The sequence below is a fragment of the Electrophorus electricus genome, chromosome 8 (genome assembly GCF_013358815.1).
Source record: "Electrophorus electricus isolate fEleEle1 chromosome 8, fEleEle1.pri, whole genome shotgun sequence".
Classification (NCBI taxonomy): Eukaryota; Metazoa; Chordata; class Actinopteri; order Gymnotiformes; family Gymnotidae; genus Electrophorus; species Electrophorus electricus.
Window position 1 is genome coordinate 10,947,216 of NC_049542.1, and position 23,345 is coordinate 10,970,560.

Genomic DNA, 23,345 nt, shown 5'->3' on the forward strand with positions numbered 1-23,345 from the left:
TTTGTTTTAAAATATGTTGATTATTGATTTGTTTAATTGCATTTGTTTCAAAAATACAAAACGCATTTCAAAAATACAGTGCAAAATAAGATATCAGAGAAGGAGGTTTAAGGATTGGAAGATTACAGTTATGTATCTTAGCAATATTATGTTGCATAGTGCCATGACTGGTTAATTTAAAACTACAGAAATGTAATGGTCATGTTTTTAAGCCACCATATTCATTCCAATATTTCAGCAGTAATAAATAAATTCAGTTAACTGAGTTCAGTATTTTGCAAATAATTGACCAGTTTCGTTTTCAGACATTTTAAAGAGAAACCATTGGTGCAGAATTCTGTCAGGTAATAGTAACGTTGACTATAATAGAAGCAACCTCCCAAGCTTGGCCTTTCATAGCCTAGGCGGTTCACCTCACGCACTCACCGGGGTCTTATTTCAGGCGCGGAGTGTGCGGTGTACCACGGCAGCTGGCGCTAGCAGCGGAAGGAGACGTCACATACAGCAAAGTGCTTCGCTTCTTCAATTCACCGGCATCAGTTGCGTCTGATTCAGCTTACCGCCTGAGACGCCCTCATAATCGTTGTCCACTGTTTTCTCACCTCGATGAAAGTGCCCCGATGCGAAATGTGTTAAAGAAATTTTCTTCATGAGGTCCCTATTGTGTTTGTTATTGTATATGATACAATAGAATAAAAATATATATTCATTATTTTCTGTTATTAATCTGCTGCTTCAATTAGAAGGGGTCTTTTTCACGCTCTCCTTTTGGACGCGACATCGTCGTTCACCACCGCACACCTCCATCTCTTCACTTCTGGGTGACAAACCAAGCGCAGATTGAAGAACTACAGACACCGACTGACTACGCCGAAATGGGGGTAAGAACTGTTTAAATACACAGTTCATGGTTTATTTAACTATAATTTTTGGATGATGTGTATATTATTATATTTTGCTGTCTGTTTTCTAATAATTCCACGACATGTTTTAAAACTTGTGCTATTATGGAAAGACATAGAAATGTGCAGTTTGGTGTAACCTATCAAATCATCCCAGATTTGTGCGTTTTCATAGCGTGAGTAAATGCTAATACCCTTCCATTAATATTCGTTCATTTTCGTCCTACAGTTATCAATTCTTGCACCTCAGAGTTATGCTTAGCAGAGGGTGGTCCAACATCACCGACATTGTAAAACAATGGTACCATTTTCAGGATGCTTCCTACACCGCTTTACTGGTTGCGCCAGGTTTGTCAATACATGATGGTACTCAGTCTAGCACTCGCGCGGTGCGTCATAATGCGGTTAGAAGAAAAGGGGAAACCCATCGTCGAATTCCAGGTCTATGGGTTATCTAAAATATGTAGCCTACGGGGAGTAAAGACTGATGTGCAAAATATGGACACCATTTATTACATCTCATCGCATAAACAGGCAAATATGCACCGCTAAACGGTCTTAAATTGTATTATATTACCATTGTATTCATTATTATATTAGCATTATTATTGATACTTGACTCATTTCTATGGTGGTTCATATTTGTCCAAGGTAGTTTGAGAGATCTGTCGACGCGTTAAATTGCACATAAGGGCAACCAAATTTTAATGCCCCATTCCATAGACTCTCCAAGTACGGTTTTTACCATAGTCCTGAAAAGATCGGCAATGTAACATTGCAGTTAACTAGAAAAGTAAAGGGTGGAGACGGGGTGGTTGAGTGCAAACACACTACCCCCTTTGATACCTTTCTTAGGCAAACAGACATGTCATGTACTGGATTCGTAACATCCAACGTGTCAAAATAGTCGATGAAAAGAGCAGACGACTGACGACAGAGCAGGGCGCAGACAAGTGTAGGAAGATTAATGCCGATTACCCCTATTTCAACATTGATTCGCTTTTCAATTCAGATGGGGTGTTTGCAACATAGAGCAAGGCAAACGTGGCCTAGGTATATTTTTACATTCATGTCTATTATATTATGTAGTCTATATTAAAACATTAATGGACTCAAAGTTCCATATTTAGAATTGAGTGGGTTGTTCACAATGGAACGTAATAGAAACGCCAGAAAAATACTTGTCGAGAAGCTTTGACGCAAATATGCTTCGACTATTGCTCTTTTATTCCGGCACTATGTTCTACAGCACGTTACAAGACGGTCATTTCGGTCGGGCAAACGGAAGGAGGACTGTTCTACGGTCACTGACTGCGTCAGAAAGGAAACTGGTCAGCGAGAGCAGATATTCCCGTACGGATGTCGTCATTCGATGGGATTTAAAATGTTGAATGGTAGGGGCTTATTAAGACACACCAACGAGGCCATTCAAATAAAAAAGTTGATTGCAGAAGGTGCGCGTAGGTAAACCTGTCGGTGGTGTGTCGTCAAGCGATTTCTTGAGGCGATTGGGAAAAAAACGGTAAAAATGGTGTGACCTTGAGGCAGTTTCAACTTGTGGTGTCATGTTCAGAGGTGATAAAGAGTTGATGGGGGTATTTTTGCATGGAGATCGATTTGCAGAAGGTGATTCTTGCTGTGTGCTAGTGGGTGACCGACGAGTTTTATTAGCTCGTCTTAGTTAAAAAATTTGAGGAAAGGCACTTGCTCAATTTTCTTTAGCTTTTTTTTTGTTGTTGTTGTTATTGTAGCGTCCAGTTTGATTCGCTGCATTTGATATATTGGCTTCTGTAATTTTATGTGTGAGAGGCAAACAAGGCGACAGAAATAGATTACTATTAAATATGTAAGTCGCTGTGGATACGAGCGTCTGCCAAAAGCCACGGCCTAAATATAATGTAAATGAGTGTTAATCTCTGTTCATCTAATTGTCATCGATTGGAATCGTCTTCTGCGTTTGTGTTTATCTATATTTCCTTATGCCATCCATACTGGGTTTTATGGCACAGCCCACTGTCATCCAGTCAATACGTGCAGGCAGTCGTGCTGATCCCCTGGTTATCCTCATGATGTCATAGCCTTTTGGATTAGTCAGTCCTCTGAAATGTCAATAATATTTGAATCCATTTCCTCTGTTTCAAGGTAAATTTCCAGTTAATTTAGCAGATCACATCAACAAACGTATTATTTGTCTGGATATACCATCTTGTAAAAAGCAATAAAGTTGTGTGCATACGTGAGGGTGCAGCTTGACTAGTAACCAAGAGAATTAAAGGGAATGGGAAATGTCAAATGGAATACACTTTCTGAATGAAGATAAAGAGACACAATCTTTATGGGATTCTTATGCAAATCCGTCCATACGTTCAAGCAGGAGGGTCGGTAATGGAGTGAGTGAAAGAAATAATGACCTGTCCTACTTAAAACAAAATATTGAAGGATTAAGAGAAATTGAAAAAATGTAGATAAGTACTACTGGAGGTAGAATGTTGGAGAGCAGAAGAAATTGACATACAGAAGGTGAGGGAGAGATTGTTTAGTGGGGTTATTAAGACACAGAACAAGCGCTTGTTCAGCTCTTGACACATGGCCAACCCGACCACACTAAAGTTTATCAGAAATACAAATACTGCATCTCATCTTAGGGAGATTTAATATGCTTTTATCTGTTTTGGTGCATTTATGTAGTGAGTTTAGTGTGAATTTGTAATTTGGTGGAACATAAATAAGTGTGTGTTAGTATTATAGATGTGGCCACAATGCATCGAGGGCTGGTTAGCAGCTCCAAATACATGTTATAGACACAGCATATGAAGAGATGCCATGTCAGTAGACTGACCTAGAGTGGATTAACCACACTACACCAACCTTCACTACACACACACACACACACACACATACACAGACAGACACAGACAGACTCCTTCACTACCACGGGGGATTGCAGATGATCTGAGCATGTCCAGTCATGTGGGTGGGTGGGTGGGTTTGCAGCAGTATCTGAGTCACGAGAACATCAGTTCTTGTAATGCCCAGTGCGCTCTTCTTGGGCGCTACAGCCTGAGTACAGGGAGCCAAGAGGATCCTCAGTATGAAGTGTACTCTGTACCAAACAGGTACCATTTGTCATAGTACTCTGACAGTTAAACATGGCTCATCAGCTTTCTGAAGCACACAACCAAGTTGGGCACTGTAATGTGACAATGCCTGTACACCTAGCACTGGTATACTAGACACAGTTTAAGCCCAGTCTTAGACTAAACTAATTTTCACTGGTGTCACCATTTAAAGTCCTTAGGGCCCTTAAGGCATGGGCAGGATTTTTTTCTCTGTACAAGTATGACTGGGAGCAGGAAGGGAGGCAGGATGCCATACCTAACAGCTCTCTAGTCCAAAAATATGATTACTGCTTGCCCTAATCATTTAGTGACAGCACTCACATAATAGAGACAAGTGAGCTGTCTCTAAAAATGGCAAACAATTTTTCTGTGACGCTCAGCCTTCATATTGGCAGATATGAGAGTAATCTTTTACTAGGATTGAAGTCTTGTCCCAGGCTGCATTCTAGATGTTGTTTTGCTGAATGATCTGTACACTCACTCTCTCTCTCTTTCTTTCATTTATTGGTTTGTGGATCATTAATTGGATCAGTCCCTCCATCTTCTTCTAGTGGTTACCAGCTGTTGTTACAAGAAATCACTTGCATTCTCTCTCTGTCTTGCTTTCTCCCTCTCTCTCTCCCCCTCTCTCTCTCTGCAGTATGGACGGTCGGACAGCTACCGTGTGGCAACCACGACGGACAATGATGAAAAGGACTCTCCCAAGAAGAAGGGAGGGAAAGATCTGGATGACCTCAAGAGAGAAGTACCGCTGGTAAGTCGCAAACACACAAAAATTTCACAGGCATTACTGTAGGTAAATATAATTGGGCCTAAACCTGAACCAGTGCCCAAATTTAAATCCTTAGGATCTTTCATTGTGCCTGGCAGCTTAGCAGGATACACTAGAAGGCATTCTCCCTCCCTCCAACTGATTCCCTTTACTATAGGCATAAAAACAGCAGTCTTGGCAGATCCATACAGTAGCTAGCTAGATATCTTAAGTAATCGATAAATTCAAAGTAGTTAGCAGTAAAGACCTGGTTGCCTATGAAGAAGGAGAATTATTCTCCCATTAATTAATGTAATAAGATAAGTAGTTGGCCTATACAGCTGTATCTCACCAACTGTTGGTTAACACTATAGGTTGTTGGTTTGTAACATGGAATGTTCATGACAATGTTGATGTTGATAAGAATGAATTTTGTTATTAGTAATGTAGCTAATAGTGTGTTCTGCTTTGTCCATTGTGAAAATCTGCTGCAATCAGCAAGTCGATATGCATTTTTTTAGATGTAACATGAAAGATCATTCACATTTTAGCATGATGTTAGTGATTATTGGGGCATTGCAGCTAAGTGGTTCACTGAAGAAAAAACATAAAAAGAACATTTAAGGTAATACAATTGTCCTTTTAAATGAGATACTAATTCCCCATTGCTCAAATTCTTATAAACAAGAGGTGTAATGAACTTTAAGTTCACAACTTATCGTTAGCTGTCACTACAATAGTTGAAAAGTGTAGACTAATATTGACCCTTTTTGCTGTCAGCTTGCAAGATAGCAGGCTTTAGACATTCTTAGAGGTTAGAAAATCACTTGAATTCTGTGCTTCCTTGGAAGATTTCCAAGAGACTCAATATAGTTCTGCTGACATTTGTGAGAAAAAATGAATTGTGTAGTCTTTTTTATAATGCAGACCAAAAAAGCTTCCTCACTATCACATTTTAATGAATATCTGCATGCACACACACACATGCACACACGCACGCATGCACACACACACAGTCACACATTCATATAAATCTAATTTCAGGTGAAGAGTTATTCCTGCATACCCATTATGTTTCCTCACAGTCATTACAGACACTCTTTAATTAGCTCTGATTTACACTTTTTATTTCATCTGAGGCCATTACTTATAGATAACAAATATTAAAAATGCTTTAATGTGAATGTTTTTAAACAAATAAGCATCAGGGCAGTAAAATCACAAATTTAAAATCAAAAATTGACTAAACATTATATATATAAGGCATTTATCTATACCTATAACATCTATAATATTTAGTCAATTTTTGATTGTAAATTTTATATATATATATATATATATATATATATATATATAAATCTGTCAATCTCTCTGTGCTGCTGTCTCTGTCTTTTAGACAGAACATAAGATGTCTGTTGAGGAAGTGTGCCGAAAGTACAACACTGACATTGTGCAGGTGAGTTTGTGAATGCTTCTTTTACATGTTTCATGTACCACTGAGGATCCTGGCCACCCTTTTCACAAAAGGCTAGACAAAATGTGTACACAACACACTAACATATTTCATAACATATTTTTGTTATGAAAGATGCATCCTTAAACAGCTTATGAAGCTATCACAAAGCTATCAACAAGCAGGACATAGGACATTGGAATTTGTCATGTTGATGCTCTAGATGGTGGACAGCTATAGAGTTCCTTTTTACTGTCAGTGGGTGTTAATGGTTTGAGAAGATGTCACTAAATAAATTTGATGGCATTGCACATATGTCAATATATTTTAACAGCACATGTGGTTTGGTGCCTTGAGTTGGCATCTCAACAGGAGTTACAGTAATACAGCTTTTTTTCTTAGTAATTTTAAAAGGCCAAAAGGATCCTCAGCAATGAAGTTTAATTCATTTCTTAAGTATTTCTACACAATTCAAATATTTGTTATATTTATTGCTCCAACTTTAGCTTTTGCACTTTTGTCATGTTTCACATCAGTATATTTCCAGAACTCTTTTACTAGTGGTTGTTAAAAATGGGTTGAAATCTGTTACTTAGCCTTTAATGAAACTTGAAAGGACATTTGGATATGTCATTGGAGCACAGAAAAGACCTCAGTTCTACAAACCTTCGAGTCTCAAAAGGTTTTGCCCCCTTGGTGACATAATGAATACAGAAAGTTTTCAGAACCTTTAAGAAATGTCACATTTTGGTATGTTTCAGACTCATGTTAAAATGGATTCAACTAATTTTTTCTTACCAGTCTATACATAATACTTCACAATGACAAAGCAAAAGCAAGTTTTTGGAATGTTTTATAAAAAAAAAACAAAAAAACAAAAAAACCCCCTGAAATTCTATTTATAAAAATATTAAAATTTAATTTTGTATGTAGTGAGAGCACCTTTGGCTGGCTCAGGACTTCTTGGAAATATTCCTTCAAGCTTGGCACACCTCTCCATTGGAGTTTCTCCCATTCTTCAATACAGAATTGTTTTAAGCTAAGCCAGTTTACACAGCCCTTTTGAACTCTGTTGAGTTCAGGTATGGACTTTAGGTAGGCCACTGCGGGACTTTACAATTTTTTTGCAAAGCCACTGGTGGTATGCTTTGGGCTATTGAAATGTAAACCTTCGCCCCAGGCTGAGGTGTTGGGTACTGTGCACAGGTTTTCACCAATGATTGCTCTGTTTATTTCTGCATCCATCTTTCCCTCCATCTTGACCAGTCTGCTAGTCCATAGTCAAAGAAAAACAATGCAAAGTAAAACATACCCTCAGCAAATTGCTTTCACAACCATTGTTGAATGTAGGGATGGTAACAGGAGTTGATTAATTTAGAAGGTTTCTTTTTTTGTCTGTAAACTTAGTTTGAACCCTGAACAACCCACAATTGCCCTGTACCACAAAGGTGGACTCGTGCCAAACCCCTTCATAGTTGGCTGGCTGACCTGCGTTCTGAGGCATGCCAAGGGAATGATCAACTTTGGAGGCTCAGCTGTTCTCTGAGGGACCTCCATAGGCAGCGTGGTGCAAATGGGGGCAGATGGGGTTTTTACTGTACAACATCAGACGGTATAGTATGAGTTGGCAAAGTTAGTTAATGAGTACTTTTAACTAAAGTTGCCATAAGTTTCATGTCCATGTCAATGTACTTAGACAGTTTTATATAACTCATTTTCAATGACAAGTTCAACTTAAGTACAGTAAAATTAGGCTAACACATAAGTTGAATGAATAAAGAGAACAGGTGAAAAAAAAAAACTCATGCAGTTTTCTGCAAGATCAAGGTCAAAGAATTTGGGTTTTTTAATGGGGATAACCATGGATGAGAGTAAATGTGTAAGTTCATCACTGGAGTATATATGTTCCAAACTACTGACCTCTGATGTTTCGAGAACATTGTGGCAGAGGTCTAAGACGTTATTTGTTATATATGTGGTATTAATTTTCTCCATACAAGTCAATGGGAATTGTGGTCAAATAGATCAGTGTTTCATCAGGTAACTTAAAAACTTTCAGACCAGACATTCTTGCTTCTCATGGTCTGAAAGTTGTTCAGTTACCTTTTGAGAAACTCCAAGTTACCTCCATCCAGCATTTTTGGAAGGAATGGCTTCCACCAGTCAACTCTGCCATGAATACCTGATAGATGGAATGCTTAATTAATGATTGTCCTTATAGTATTATGTCTTCTAGGGTTGAGACACAGTAAAGAGGAAAAGAGATTGTAACACAAGTAACACTTGTGACACAAGTAACAAATCCAATAATCAAAAAGTTTGGTCTGTTGACTGGTGGGCAGTCAATGGAGCGGTGTGCAGTGCTAAACCAAATAAAGAAGCCGCTTGCCATCAACTGGTGAAAGAACGTGTTTATAGCCAATGCTGTCTGGAGCAACCAACCATGCATCCGAGAAGCCCGAACTCCTAATACACAGCAGTGCCACCCTGAACACACACTACCACAGACCAAAAGAAAAAAATTAAAACAGACAACAAAAGGATAGGATTTAGGATTAAACACATCAAGAGATTAATTCTTCCTTCAGAGAATTTGTATCCTAAATAGAACCACATAACTGCCAACTGATTAATTTCCTTTGAATACCAAATTGAAAGGGCTTGTTAGCTTTGAGGAAAGAGAAGTAGGATATATGTGTCTGTTGTTTATGTCTTTTTCATCATTTTCTTTCATTATTGGAAAATTTAAAAAACTGATTAAACAAATCCTGCTCTGTGTCCAGATTCTTAATGCTGCTTTGTAAACTGTTCTGAAATATTTTGGATAAAAGCTTTCACACAGAATTACTTGGATACATCATCATTGTAATCATAATGAGTGTTCTTGATAATACTTATTTAATGCTGTCTGTCTGTGGCTAGGGTCTGACTAATGCCAGGGCAGCAGAGTACCTGGCTCGGGATGGTCCCAATGCACTCACCCCTCCCCCCACCACCCCGGAGTGGGTCAAGTTCTGCCGCCAGCTCTTTGGGGGCTTCTCCATCCTGCTGTGGATCGGAGCTATCCTCTGCTTCTTGGCCTATGCCATCCAGGCAGTCACTGAAGATGAGCCAGCTGGAGACAATGTGAGGACACATACACACACATACACACACTCACAGGCACAGATTAGCCAGTGGGGGCAGATGGACATCATTGAGAAGACCAAAGGGATGTAGTACTGTCTATACAGAGGGACAAATACAATGCTTGCACAGAGCTGAGGTCCCATTTTCTGCTGGAGATCAAGCCATTTAGAGTTTAGTACCAGCACTCATCTAACACTGACCGATCTGTGTAGATTCTCAGGAAAGGTATGTTAGGGGACGTCTGAAACTAGGCTCTGAAGGAGCATACCTCTATAGGTTGTATATTTCCTGTGTTCAAGGGGCATATTGAAAAGTAATCTAAGCATACAATCAAGCAGTTTTTTAAATACATTGATTCAAATCCTTTCTTATAAACCAGAAAATTGATGAAAAGTGGTGAAAATAAAAGACAAGTAATCCATTAAAAGAAATCAAAAGATCATAATTACGAGATTAGGAACATCCTAACCCATAATCTCTCACTTGTTCCTCAGCTGTACCTGGGTATAGTGCTGTCTGCAGTGGTCATCATTACCGGCTGCTTCTCCTACTTCCAGGAGGCAAAGAGCTCAAAGATTATGGAGTCTTTCAAGAACATGGTGCCCCAGGTACTCTGCTTAGCCAAGAAATTAAAATTTCTCTATTTTGTTTTACCAAAATCTAAATGTCCTAAAACATTCTGTCTCAAACTGAAAACCCCAGTCTAATTTTCACCTTGTTCTAAAATATATCATACTTGGTGATTAATAAATCCTAATAATGAGGATTTATTATATAATAATAAAAGTGTGTGTGTGTATTTGTGTGTGTGACATAGCAAGCATTAGTGATCCGTGAGGGTGAAAAGTTGCAGATCAATGCTGAGGAGGTGGTGGCGGGAGATCTGGTGGAGGTGAAAGGAGGAGACAGGATCCCTGCTGACCTTCGAATTATCTCTGCTCATGGTTGCAAGGTATATCACATTCATACTCACACACACACACAAACACAAAATACTATTGTTGCTGAACAACTTACATTTGTGCATGGTATGTTAACACTAAATTTTGGTTTTGTTCTAGTAGTTACCATTATACAGTAGGTGGAGCTAGGTGCTAGCAACACAAACGTTGTAGGTTTGGTTCCCAAAGAGCATACGCACTGCCATATCAATGCATGTGTATGTAGCTCTGGATAATCTGGTCATCATCTGGTGTGCCCAGTGTTGCAAATGTGATTTGTTTTATGCATCATTTAGGTTGACAACTCCTCTCTGACCGGCGAGTCAGAGCCTCAGACGAGGTCACCTGACTGTACCCATGACAACCCCCTGGAAACCCGCAACATCGCCTTTTTCTCCACCAACTGCGTGGAAGGTGTGGTTCGGGCCCCTCCCCCCGCTTGGCCCCCGGCCCCCGGCCCCAGGCAGCATGCGCTCCTCTCCTTCCTCCCGCTTGGCGCCTCTGCTTCTGCCAGAATTTTACTTTTAATATGGCCTCCTTTTGCTGGGAGCTGGATGAGATGAAAGTGTTGCCATGACAACAACTTCTCTGTGCCATCTTGTCACCCCATCTTGTCGCTTATCAGTCGCTCACACAAGCTTTCTTTTCACTTTCTCTTATTTTCTCTTTTTCGCTTTCTCTCTTGCTATGACTCTAAATATAGAATAAGAATATATAGGTTTTTAAGGAGCAGTTACCCATCACTAGAAAAGCAATCTGATTAGAGCTATTTCTGTATTTATGGGGTCCTGTTATATCAGCTGATTATCTGTTTCCATGCATTAAAAATGACGTTACTGCAACAACAGGGAAATTATACACTATGTTTGTCCAAGCAAACCCAACAATCCAACAGAAGCCTGCTACACTTCAGACCTTTCCTGGCTTTCATTTTCATAGTTTAGATTGCTCACACACTGCTCCCTAGTAAGCAGTAGTGAAGTGGCTCTTCTGTTGCCTTCTGTAAGCCAGGAGTCCATGTTACCTTCTCACTCTAATGAGGGTTCCTGGGGTGGCCATGCATTGATCTGGGTGCGAGCCACAGCTAGGGCCTTTCAGCTGCTGTCAGCAGGTCTTCCACTGAAGCACCTGGTCCATAAGGGGTCAGCAGATTAATGGTGCGGTTTAGTGAGCTGCTGGCTGTGTTTCTTCTCCCTGTCGGCAGTGTGCTGCCACTCTGATGTCCCACACTAGTTTGGAGTTATTCCATAATAAAACTACTGCCACCTGCTGACAGGTATAGTTATTACAAAAACAACAAAAAGATTTCTTCAGTTGGATTTCCAAATGTACAGAAGCATACAAATGGTAATTATGTGTATGTTTATGTTTAAGCACATTCACAAGTAGGATTGGTTGAAACAGCAGCCCTGTCATTGTATTACCCATCAGTTCAACTAGAAAGAAAATGGACAGAAAGGCATATACAGATGATCAATGCTGCAGTTATTAAAACCAATTTCAGTGTAATAGACATTTACCAAACTTCTGGTCTCTGTCTCTAGGTTTTTCATTGCTTTTGTTCATACACTTCCAGTCCACCCAGTCTGAGTTTGAAATGGAATGTTTGATTTTGCATATACCTCAAATTAGAATATTTACTGGCAACTTGTATTAAATAAGATATGATGCCTCATTGCTGGTGAATTAGAAAGTCTAAAGCATCTTATTCAAGATGAATAACAGTCAATTTTTCATTATTAAACAGTAAGTAAGGGCACTAATATATGGTAATTATAGAGTGATGCTCTATTCTAAAGGTTAATGTGTATGACACCATTACTGCTAAGTTTTTAGTCATCTCTGGCGGTAGAACTGCTGAACTGTCTATTATGGTAAGGTGGCATATGCCACTTAAAGCCAGTTCAATGTCGCTTTCACTCAGGGACAGCCCGTGGTATCGTGGTGTGCACTGGAGACCGCACCGTCATGGGCCGTATCGCCACTCTCACCTCGGGCCTGGAGACGGGCAAGACACCCATTGCCAAGGAGATCGAGCACTTTATCCACATCATCACAGGCGTGGCCGTCTTCTTGGGCGTCACCTTCTTCATCCTGTCAATCATTCTTGGCTACAGCTGGCTGGAGGCCGTCATCTTCCTCATCGGCATCATTGTGGCCAATGTACCCGAGGGGCTCCTGGCCACCGTCACTGTAAGAACTGCTCTCCTTTACCCAGCCCCCCGCCCCTTCTTCTCTGTTCTTTGACTCCTTCACTTAGTCATTATTCTGTTTTTGTATGGGTGTGGGTGTGTAACTCTGCCTGTGTGTGTATCTAAGGCAGCTAAATCCAAGTTCTCCTAAGTGCGTATGTGAGTGTATGGGTGTATAGTTGTATATATGACCTCAATTCTATCCAGTGCATTAACACACAGCTGTGTAGGTTGTGGGTCTATCGCACTCAATTTATTTCTGAATCTTCCCATTTATGTGTCTTTTTAAACTCCTTTTGTAGTGTCAGTGATACTATCTGTGACTCCTCTATGTTGGTGAATGTGTGTGTTACTGTCATGTGTATCTGTTACCGCTTGTGTCTATGATGTATTTTTATTTCCTTTAACTTCTTTCTGACCCTCTACTCTTGTGACTATTTGTGATTGTGATTCTCTCGCCATCTCTGTGTCTGTTCCTCTCTCTGTCTCTTTCTGTATCTCTTTTCTCTCTCTCTCTCTCTGGTCCTCTTTTTCAGACTCTTATTGTTGAGGGCCTAGGCCAGTGTGAAAAGCTGATAAAGTATTACTCTGTTGGTTCTCTGGTTTGCTGGCACTGGTAGATGGCTGTCGTTTAGAAGTGATTCAACCCTTTTGCAGTTGTTTGCTTGTTACTGTGCTTGGCTGTGCTGGGCTAGCCTGTGCCCACGGACTGCGCTAAAAAGCTAGAATGTGCTTTAGCTAGCTGCACTGCTGTGCTTTTCAGGGACCCTCCTTCTAGAATGTTCTGCAAGTGCAATGCTGCACGGCACTGCACCATGTCAATAAATTATTGTAAGGATTTCACTAATACTGGCTTTTTTCTCTTTTCTCTCCCTGCTCTTTCGTCACATTTTTCTACACTCTCCTTCTTGCCTCTCCACTGTCTTCAATATCCCTCCAATTATGGCTGTCTCTCTATCTCCCATGTTCTCACTCTCACACTTCCTCTTTCTTCTTTACTTATTCTTTCCTAATGCTAAACTATCCACTTGTCCTCTTTCCTTTCATCTCTCTCTTGTTCCTTTGTCCTCTTTCTCTGTTTTTTCTCTCTCTCCCTCTTGCTCTCTCCCAGGTTTGTCTGACCCTTACAGCTAAGCGTATGGCTCGTAAGAACTGCCTGGTGAAGAACCTGGAAGCTGTTGAGACACTGGGTTCCACCTCCACCATCTGCTCGGACAAGACGGGCACCCTGACGCAGAACCGCATGACCGTGGCCCACATGTGGTTTGACAACCAAATCCATGAGGCCGACACCACTGAGGATCAGTCAGGTGGGAGGCCAAGCTGCATTTCCTAGGACTGTAAACCTTGCTTGAGATGAATTACTGCTACCACCAAGTAGTTCCACCTTACACTCACCAGCAACCTTAGTGTTTGGGGAATTCCCAGAAGATCTGACTGACCACCATAACACATAGTCTTTTGACAATGGTTTTCATGGTCAGGGGTCCCACAAGTTAAATGTTTCCATGGGGGACAGCTAATGTAATTTGAATTTCCATAGTTGAGAAAATGTGATTACATAGAAAAGATGAAGACTCTAGAGAAGCACTCTTAATCTGAGAATTTGATAGTTGTGAAGTTTATGAAAAACCTTGCAGTGAAAATGTTTGCTTTGAGTATAATATTTCAGTAACAAATTTTCATATTTATTTTTCTGTAAAAAAATATCACTCTATCACTCTAGCTTGGTCTACAGTACAGTTATTGATTTAATATTTTACTGAAGGCTTTTCAGGCATTGTGAAAAATATATCTTTAAAAAGATATAGAAAAAGCCATTTTAAGTATTCCTGTCTTAAAAGTCAGCATTTTATAAAATTCCTATTATTAAAACAAATACATCTCTGAAATGTCAAAAAGGAACAAGTGTGAAATGTTACACTGACTACACAGACAAAAATACTATTTTCAAGAAGGAGGTGTAGTGTTAAAAGTAATATAGGATTACTTCCGTTTCTGAAATGGCTTTAAGTCATGTGACCAGCCAATACCCACTAAAAAGCAAAGAAAAAAAGTATGTATTGCATCCTTGAGAACGTTAAGTAACAATGGTTGGTTTTTCATTTTAGGGACATCCTTCGATAAGACCTCAGTCACATGGGTGTCACTTGCCCGTGTGGCAGCTCTGTGCAATAGGGCAGTGTTTAAGGCAGGGCAGGAGTCTCTCCCAATCCTGAAGAGGGACGTGGCTGGTGACGCCTCAGAGTCAGCCCTGCTGAAATGTATTGAGCTCTCCTGTGGCTCAGTAAAAGCTATGAGGGACAAGAACAAAAAGGTGGCTGAGATTCCCTTCAACTCCACCAACAAGTACCAGGTTTGTAGTAACAGTTCAGGTTTAGGGTAAAAAAAAAAACTACTACTGGAAAGTCTATACAAGTACAAAGAAGCTTCTTAAAGATACAATCTGAGGATTTACAATAAAGTACCAGTAAACTGGGTTTTCCCAAACACTGATTGAAAGGTCGAACTATGAAGGGGTTAGAACTATGCTAAAATAATCAATGCCCATTGGCATTAAGAGCTAAAGAGTGGAAGATAGATTTTTTTTTTCTAATTTGTTATCATGAGGTAGAACAGTATTTGGAAAATGTGTAATCTTCCATAATCAATCAAATCCCCAGCTTTCAGTGCATGAGACAGAAGACTCCAAAAACACCCCCTACCTGCTGGTGATGAAGGGGGCGCCAGAGCGCATCCTGGATCGCTGCTCCACCATCATGCTGCAGGGCAAGGAGCAGCCCATGGATGAGGAGATGAAGGAGGCCTTCCAGAATGCCTACCTGGAGCTGGGAGGACTGGGAGAGCGAGTGCTGGGTGAGAGAAAGAGAGGGAGCTTAGTCTAGCCACTGAAAATTATGATGAAAAGTATATGTGATATGTGATGGCCACTTGAGACAGTTGAGTTAGTTCTCTTCCACTGTGAAAAGTTTTCTGGAGAGGCCTATAGATTCTGCTTATGTACCAGAACTGCTGCTACCAGCTATGTGTCAATAAACCAAAATGTAAGGCCGCATTCCTCAACTCATTGTTTCCTGTTCTGGTTGGGTAGAGGCCTTCAGGCCAAGCAGAGACACAGCTTGTTCCCTGACCTTCCTACAACATCAAGACCACAATTCCTTGGATTCTGCTTTCTCCCTGCCTCTAATCACTTTGATTTTAGGGGGCTGCTATTTCACTATTGCAAATCATATTTCACTATTGCAATTCATTAATTCATTTTAATGACCAGCTTTAAAAAAAAAACAAAAACAAAAAAAACATGTCTCCAAAGGTTCCACTTTGTTTTAGTCTAGCAATTATTCCATCAATTATTCCATGAGAGCCATTTTCTCTGTGCTGTGTGTTTGCTGGCATGGTCAACTTTTTCTGATGAGCTATTGGAAAGTTCAATTGCTGACCATATCTACAAAAGTGCATATAGTTGCACATCAATCTGAGAAAGAAAATGTAACAATGTCCAAAGACTTTGATCAACCCACTGATGCTACACTTAGAATATGGGTATAGAGGTCTCTCTCTCTCTTTCTCTTCTTTTGTCTGTGCAGGTTTCTGCCATTTGTTTTTGCCTGAAGACAAGTACCCCAAAGGCTTTGCCTTCGATACCGATGATGTCAACTTCCAGACAGACAACCTGTGCTTTGTGGGCCTGATGTCCATGATCGACCCGCCCCGCGCTGCTGTGCCCGATGCAGTGGGCAAGTGCCGCTCGGCCGGCATCAAGGTCATCATGGTGACAGGGGACCACCCAATCACAGCCAAGGCCATTGCTAAAGGGGTGGGCATCATCTCAGAAGGCAACGAGACGGTGGAAGATATTGCTGCCCGTCTTAATATCCCTGTTAGCCAGGTCAATCCCAGGTACTGTATCAGTCACATGGTGTGTACAGTGTAAATCAACACACACAAGGATCAGCACAGACAGTGACAACAGATATATAGCCATCCTAAGCTATTTGAATATGCAGACTGCACAATGCAATTCATTTAAACACTGCAAGTGTTTTAGGGTAGATCGCCATTAACAAGGCTATAAGAGAGTGTGTGTTATAGAGGTGTGTAATGCTGATGCTAGTAGCACAGAGTTTGGGTTTGTGCTTTGTGCTGTAAGGGATGCCAAAGCATGTGTGATCCATGGCTCGGACCTGAAGGATCTGACTCAGGAGCAGATGGACGAAGTGCTGAAGAATCACACCGAGATTGTCTTTGCCAGGACCTCGCCACAGCAAAAGCTCATCATTGTAGAGGGCTGCCAGAGACAGGTACACACCAACAAACAGCCACACACACATCCACTCCCACAGCTGTCTATCCACCCACACCCCAATACACACACCCTTACACTCACCCAAACACACACACACACACACACACACACACACACACACACACACACTCACTCTTAACATGTTTACATGTACACAAACATATGCATTAACAAATTCTAATGTAGGGTGATTTGTGTGATTTAAATTCTTGGCCATGACCATAATTTATTTTTCATCCTAACCTTTATTCTGGGTTTAAAGGAATAGTTTAAATGATAATGTTGCTAATTGCGTTCACTCATCATTAGCCATGTCTAGGAAAAAATATTTTAACATTATATTAAATATTGGTTCCAAGAGAAATAAATGTTCAGTGGCATAAAATATTCCTCCTGTTAGCCCCGTTTTAGCTCAGTCTGCTTTAAAATGCCATTGTATTCATCAGGGTGCCATCGTTGCTGTGACTGGGGACGGCGTGAATGACTCACCGGCTCTGAAGAAGGCTGACATCGGGGTGGCCATGGGAATCTCTGGCTCTGACGTGTCCAAACAGGCTGCTGACATGATCCTGTTGGATGACAACTTTGCTTCCATCGTCACTGGTGTGGAAGAGGGTGAGCAAGAAACAGAAAGAGGGGACAAAAGAGCTCTCATGTTGGCTACATCTAAAATCCAGCAAACAAAATACACTACAAAATGAAGCACTTAAAATCCCAACATCCCAAGAGCTCAACTGTAATCCCAGTTCTCTTGTTAACTGGTCACTAAACTACTGATCACTGACCTACAACAGCCTCAGATCAGCATTGCTGACCAAAGTCCAGTCAGACTTAACTGACTTACTATCTGGAGCATTGAGACGATAGTCCAACACAACCAGAACTGTGTTGTAAACAGAAAATGTGAACTAGCAGTATATCTCTACACCATCAGAGATCCAAGTACAAGCTAAGTGACCACAGAATATAAGCAAGCAGCCATAAGCAAGCAGACAAAAAAAATATTGGACAGAAAAGACTAAGCATGACACAAGAATGAGAAAGTTTTATCAAAAAACTGAAAAGCATCATCCCAAAATTTCTGCATTTTGGAAGAATCTAAAAAATAAAAAATGTGCTTGTCAAATCAAGGAGCATCTATCACAGCAAAACTATATGTCACAGCCTGAGGAACCATGAGGATCTCACTGAACCCTAACGCAATGTTTGTCTGCTTAGTACAAGAATTTTATTGTTTATTTTATATTTATTTACATGCTCTTATGCTATTTTTTTATTGTTAGTCCCACTGAGAATGTTCAGTTTGATATTTTATTGCGCTTTGCCAAATGAGTGAATTAAACTGAGAGACTGAGAAGAAAAAAAGAGAGTGAGAGAGAATGAAAATATGGCAAGATGGGTTCATGAGAAGTAAGACAAAATGGAGTTCAAAAGTTGATAAATGGGTGAAATAAAGAAATGGTACTTCATGGTAAAGTTTGAAACTTCTCCTTGCTTGCTAATATATTCACATTGGTCATGGTTCTCTGCGACATCAATGGCCCTGTGATGCTTATGTCCCACCTTAGTGAAATCTCTTCTTTGCTCACTTCTTTCAACATGAAATTAGATACTGATGCATCCTTTGGAAGCCTTCCATCTGAGAACTAGCATCTGTGTAATTTGTTGTCACCATGCACAATATGCTACCAGCAAGTTCTCAGCCTTCCACAGTTTGGCATTTACTGTGTAGCTGAATAACAGGAGATCTAGTCTGCACTCACAAATGAATGTTTAAAATTATTGTGGTATTTTGTGTGTGTGTGTGTGTGTGTGTGTGTGTGTGTGTGTGTGTGTGTCATATGTACAGGACGTCTAATCTTTGATAACCTGAAGAAATCTATTGCCTACACCCTGACCAGTAACATCCCTGAGATCACACCCTTTCTGTTTTTCATCTTGGTTAACATTCCTCTTCCTCTGGGCACCATCACGATTCTCTGCATTGACCTAGGCACTGACATGGTGAGACACACAGAAATGCAAATGCTGAAAACTGTACACACAGTAGCATCTGAGCAAACACTCATGCACTCAAACCCAGTCACACAGAACACAAACATCTTATGCAAGAAACCTGTCTATCCATACAATATGCTCTAAAGACACACCTAACCAGATTCACCTCACTGTAAGTACATTCAAACACACCCAACTCCATCTCAGTTACATACACATGAACACCACTACTCACACCCTTACCAGTCTGGCTTCTGTGTATAGGTGCCTGCCATATCTTTGGCCTATGAAGCAGCAGAGAGTGATATCATGAAGCGTCAGCCCCGTAACCCCCTGAGGGACAAGCTGGTCAACGAGCGTCTCATCAGCATCGCATATGGCCAGATCGGTTAGCACATGGCCGCACTACACCCTTACACACACTGGGCCAGGTGACATGCAAGACATTACATTCACCTAGTATGCTCCCTCATGAAATGCTGAACAATGGATGAATCTCTCATGCCCGTTAGCTATATCATCCCTGTGTTTTTCTAAAATGATGAGTGATTCCAACTCACCAGTAAATCTCAGTAGAATGGTTGTGTGGCTTGTCCGTTTGAAGTGCTGTTGTCACAGTAGTAAAGTGCGTTAGCACTCATGGCTCACTTGGCCACACAGTGGGTGGTGAAAGAGAGTCTCCTGTTCTGTAATACAATCATATTTGTGCACATCCTGGCATGCTTAGCATTTTCTAAGTGTGCCCCTTGGTCCATGGGGAGGATCACACTCTAAGGAAAGTGATGAAGTGTGTTGTTTTCATATCTTATTGCTGAAACAAATATCTCCGATCGCAAATCAAATTGTCTGTAAAATATGCCTGTGCCAATTTCTGTGTGCAGTGCTTTCAAATATGTACCAGTTTTTATTCATTCCATTGCCATCATATTTTGTTACTGTATATGAAGTAGCTTCACGTTTACTTGGTTTTTCATTCTTCAGTTGGAGCAATTCATCCCTCCACTTTTAAAATGTTTAAAGGATAACTAGTAGGTATTGCAAGCGATCACCTGAATTTTAATTTGTGAGCCCTTTCTCTCCCTCTCTGTCTGTTGGTTTGTCTCTGTAGGTATGATTCAGGCACTTGGTGGCTTCTTTGCCTATTTTGTTATCATGGCTGAAAATGGCTTCCTGCCCTCTCTACTTGTGGGCATCCGTTTGAACTGGGATGACCGCTCCAACAACGATCTGGAGGACAGCTATGGCCAGCAATGGGTAGGTAGCATATTCTCTCCCCCTGCCCCAGACTGTGGGAATTAGAGCCACCCTCACCCTCTGTGTCATGATTTCATTTTTTCTACATTCAGCCAAATTGTAAGGTGGTCTCAAACCCAGGTCAGCTGGGTGATGATACAAACAGCCTACTGGGTAAGCAACCACACTCTAACAATGGTGGGTCCGTGTGCCGAACAGTTAGAGCTTGGGTCAGGTAAAACAAAAGGGAAAACTAAACACCACTCCAAGCGTGGAAAAAAGGGAGAACAAAAGGACACCACAGGAAGAAATGGCAACTCCTAAACACTGGGGAAAACTCAAACTAAAACTTCCCAAACAAAACCAGAAAACAGGGAGGAACTTGAATGGCTAAGGGAAGCCTCCAGAGAGAGACAGACTCGAGAGGGAAAACTGGAGAGAGGAGGGGATGTGTAAAAACACGGACACCCTCGCAGCACAGAAGTAAGGTGTAGCACAAGAGCTCACAGACCACAGTACCTTAAGTTACCAGCTAGGAGCTTGGCTCAGAACTTTGGCAAAGACCCAGCATGGGTCACTGGGCTTATATAAGGTCTAGCCCAGCTATTGGGTGTTAAGCCTGATTAGTGGCGTGCCTGACTCGAGGCCTCCCTCTGGTGGCCGGAAGGGACCTCGGCCTGGCGCCAACCCTTAAACAAATGGCCAAAATTTGTTTTTGTTTTTTCTCCCTTGAATTATTTGCTGGAAAAAAACACAGGATCTGCTACTTTAATAAGCATCACACTGATAAACATTCATAAGCAGTCATTCTAACAGATGTTCACATTCTGACAATTTACCTAACCAACTAGAAGTCTGATTTGAGGTTAATTGATCTGTGGTTTAACAATTAAAAGCTGTTGGTGTAAAAGCTGTCTGTATTATCTCACGTTCTGGTATTCTTTCACAGTTATCCTTAGCTATATCAGCTCCATATAGACCAGTTGTCCTCTATGTGAGACTGTAACGGTTGAAGACACACATGAGGACAATGAAATTCATTCACTTTATACAAGCTTTTTTATACTGCCATTTACTGCTTTTCTCCCTTCTCTCCACCATTTCCTTCCCTCTCTCTTTCTTTTTCTCTCTCTCTCCTGTATGCCTTCCTCTTTTCTTTATCTCCCCCTCTCTCCCTCTCTCAGACCTATGAGCAGAGGAAGATTGTGGAGTTCACCTGTCACACAGCTTTCTTCGTCAGCATTGTGGTGGTGCAGTGGGCCGATGTCATCATCTGCAAGACCCGCCGCAACTCTGTGTTCCAGCAAGGCATGAAGTCAGTGCCCACTTCACTTCCTCTCCTCCCTACTCCCTTCCTCTCTTCTCCCTTCTTCTACCTTTTTCCCTCCCTCTTCATCTTCTTGTACCCTCATGCTATTTTTGTCCTTGTCCCTTTCTCCTAAAGGTCCATTGTTCATTGTCATGTCCAAGGTCATGTGTATCTGATGTCTCTGGTTTAGAGTGCTGATTAATATAAGATCAGACAATATATCAGACAGATCAATACTTAATTTTTAAGGCCTGTTAAGGAAAAGAGCACATGACATATGCAAACTAGATTAGTGTTTCCTCAGTTATGATTAGCACCTGTGGAGCTTTAATTTCCTTTTCCTCTCTCACTTATGTTTGTATCTAAAAGCCATTTAGAAAAGCAAAATCAAATTGTATTCAAAGTAACAAAGAGTCATTATAGCTAACAAGGAATGTACACTAGTGGGCACCAGCATGATTTCAGGTTGAGTTGGTGAATGTGTATTTGGTCTCTGCTCATCAGGAACAAGATCCTGATATTTGGTCTGTTTGAGGAGACAGCTCTGGCTGCCTTCCTGTCTTACTGCCCAGGAATGGACGTGGCTCTCAGGATGTACCCACTCAAGTGAGTCTCTCTCTCTCTCTCTCTCTCTCTCTCTCTCTCTCTCTCTCTCTCTCTCTCTCTCTCTCTCTCTCTCAGATCTATTTACAAGGTTGCCCTTGATAATTTCTGGAAACTTCCACCCTATTGCCCCCTTGTGGTAAACAGGGATATAGCAAAAGTCAGTCAGTGTTGTGAAGGTTGATCAGTTTGATAGGTTTGAAGAGGCTAAATTTGTCCATGCAGATCTCTGATCCTACACTTGTGTTCTGTCCTCAGGCCCAGCTGGTGGTTCTGCGCATTCCCATACAGTTTCCTAATCTTTGTTTATGATGAGATCCGGAAACTCATCCTACGCCGAAACCCAGGAGGTAAGAGATGGACACGCATCTCTGTTTTTTGTTTTCCACAAATATACAAAATGTAGGGCTTTTAAGTGTTTTCATGAAGCATTCACAAGCTGACAGACAGACAGACACGCACACACACACACGCCACACACACACGTACACCACATGTATACACACACACACACACACACACACACACTCACGCACAATGATATATTTTATATGATATATACTAAGTAACCAAATCTTTTCTTTCTCTCTGCCTGCCTCTGCATCTCCAGGTTGGGTTGAAAAGGAGACCTACTATTAAATTATCAAATCATTCTTTACTCTTCGTTCTCTCCGTCTCCTGCACTAGCCCTCCCTCTCTCTCCCTGTCTCTCTGTCTTTCTGTCTCTCTCTCTGTCTGTCTCTCCTTCCCTTCCTTATTCCTTCCCATTACATTCTACAAGAGATCATAGTGACCCCCACTGACTTTTGCTAAGAAGATGATGAGACCAACAGCGTTTGGGGAAGACAGCCACCCTCCTTCATCGTATGCCAGTGTTTTTTATCCCACCCCCTTCCTTTTCCGACTCACAGACCACATCCTCCTCAGCCAGTCTCTCTTATCTTTGCTGATTACACTGCTGATATGATACTGTTCGCTACACTGCCACAACTGAAATGAGCACTGGTGTCACTCTTGCCTCTTGTAACTGCTAGCTAGCCGTAAAATCATTGGTGACTAACTAGGACCTAAGGGCTTACGGGCCCAAGCCCCCCGCACTCTGACAGCCTCATCACCCTCCGGACTTCGTTCACCTTCCTTCAACCTTTTTTTTTTGTTATCCTCACTTCTCCCTCTGTCTAAGCACACTGGTCTCATGCTCCTCTCCCAGTGCATAAGAGTAATATAACAGCTGCCACCATATAACAGTTGAAACTCTCACTATCGCGCTCTGTGGGGGGAAAAATGAATGGCATGCCCCCACTCCCAGACCATTACTCTTCTCAATTACCTTGTATTTCTCTTTCTCTCTCACTCTTTCTCTTTCTGTCTCTCTCTCTCATGTCTTGGTTTTTATACATATACAGTTG

At 41.2% G+C, this 23,345-nt stretch overlaps 1 protein-coding gene across 3 annotated transcripts; it reads left to right on the forward strand.

Annotated features, from left to right (window-relative positions):
• Positions 1 to 429: 429 nt before the first annotated feature.
• On the forward strand, positions 430 to 23,345 carry atp1a3a (ATPase Na+/K+ transporting subunit alpha 3a). 3 transcript variants are annotated; one of them, XM_027016254.2, is made up of 22 exons: positions 430 to 539; positions 744 to 881; positions 4,662 to 4,775; positions 6,169 to 6,228; positions 9,148 to 9,351; positions 9,849 to 9,962; positions 10,172 to 10,306; positions 10,592 to 10,709; positions 12,220 to 12,488; positions 13,599 to 13,797; positions 14,599 to 14,843; positions 15,151 to 15,343; positions 16,075 to 16,387; positions 16,638 to 16,788; positions 17,240 to 17,408; positions 18,643 to 18,797; positions 19,056 to 19,179; positions 19,900 to 20,045; positions 21,209 to 21,339; positions 21,838 to 21,939; positions 22,195 to 22,286; positions 22,547 to 23,345. In XM_027016254.2, the coding sequence occupies exons 2-22, from the start codon at positions 876 to 878 to the stop codon at positions 22,573 to 22,575; spliced, it is 3,069 nt and encodes a 1,022-aa protein (XP_026872055.1). In that variant the 5' UTR covers positions 430 to 539; positions 744 to 875; the 3' UTR covers positions 22,576 to 23,345. The 3 variants fall into 3 exon arrangements, with proteins under 3 accessions (XP_026872055.1, XP_026872056.1, XP_026872057.1); XM_027016255.2 differs by lacking the exon at positions 430 to 539 and adding an exon at positions 546 to 654; XM_027016256.2 differs by lacking the exons at positions 430 to 539; positions 744 to 881 and adding an exon at positions 2,214 to 2,296.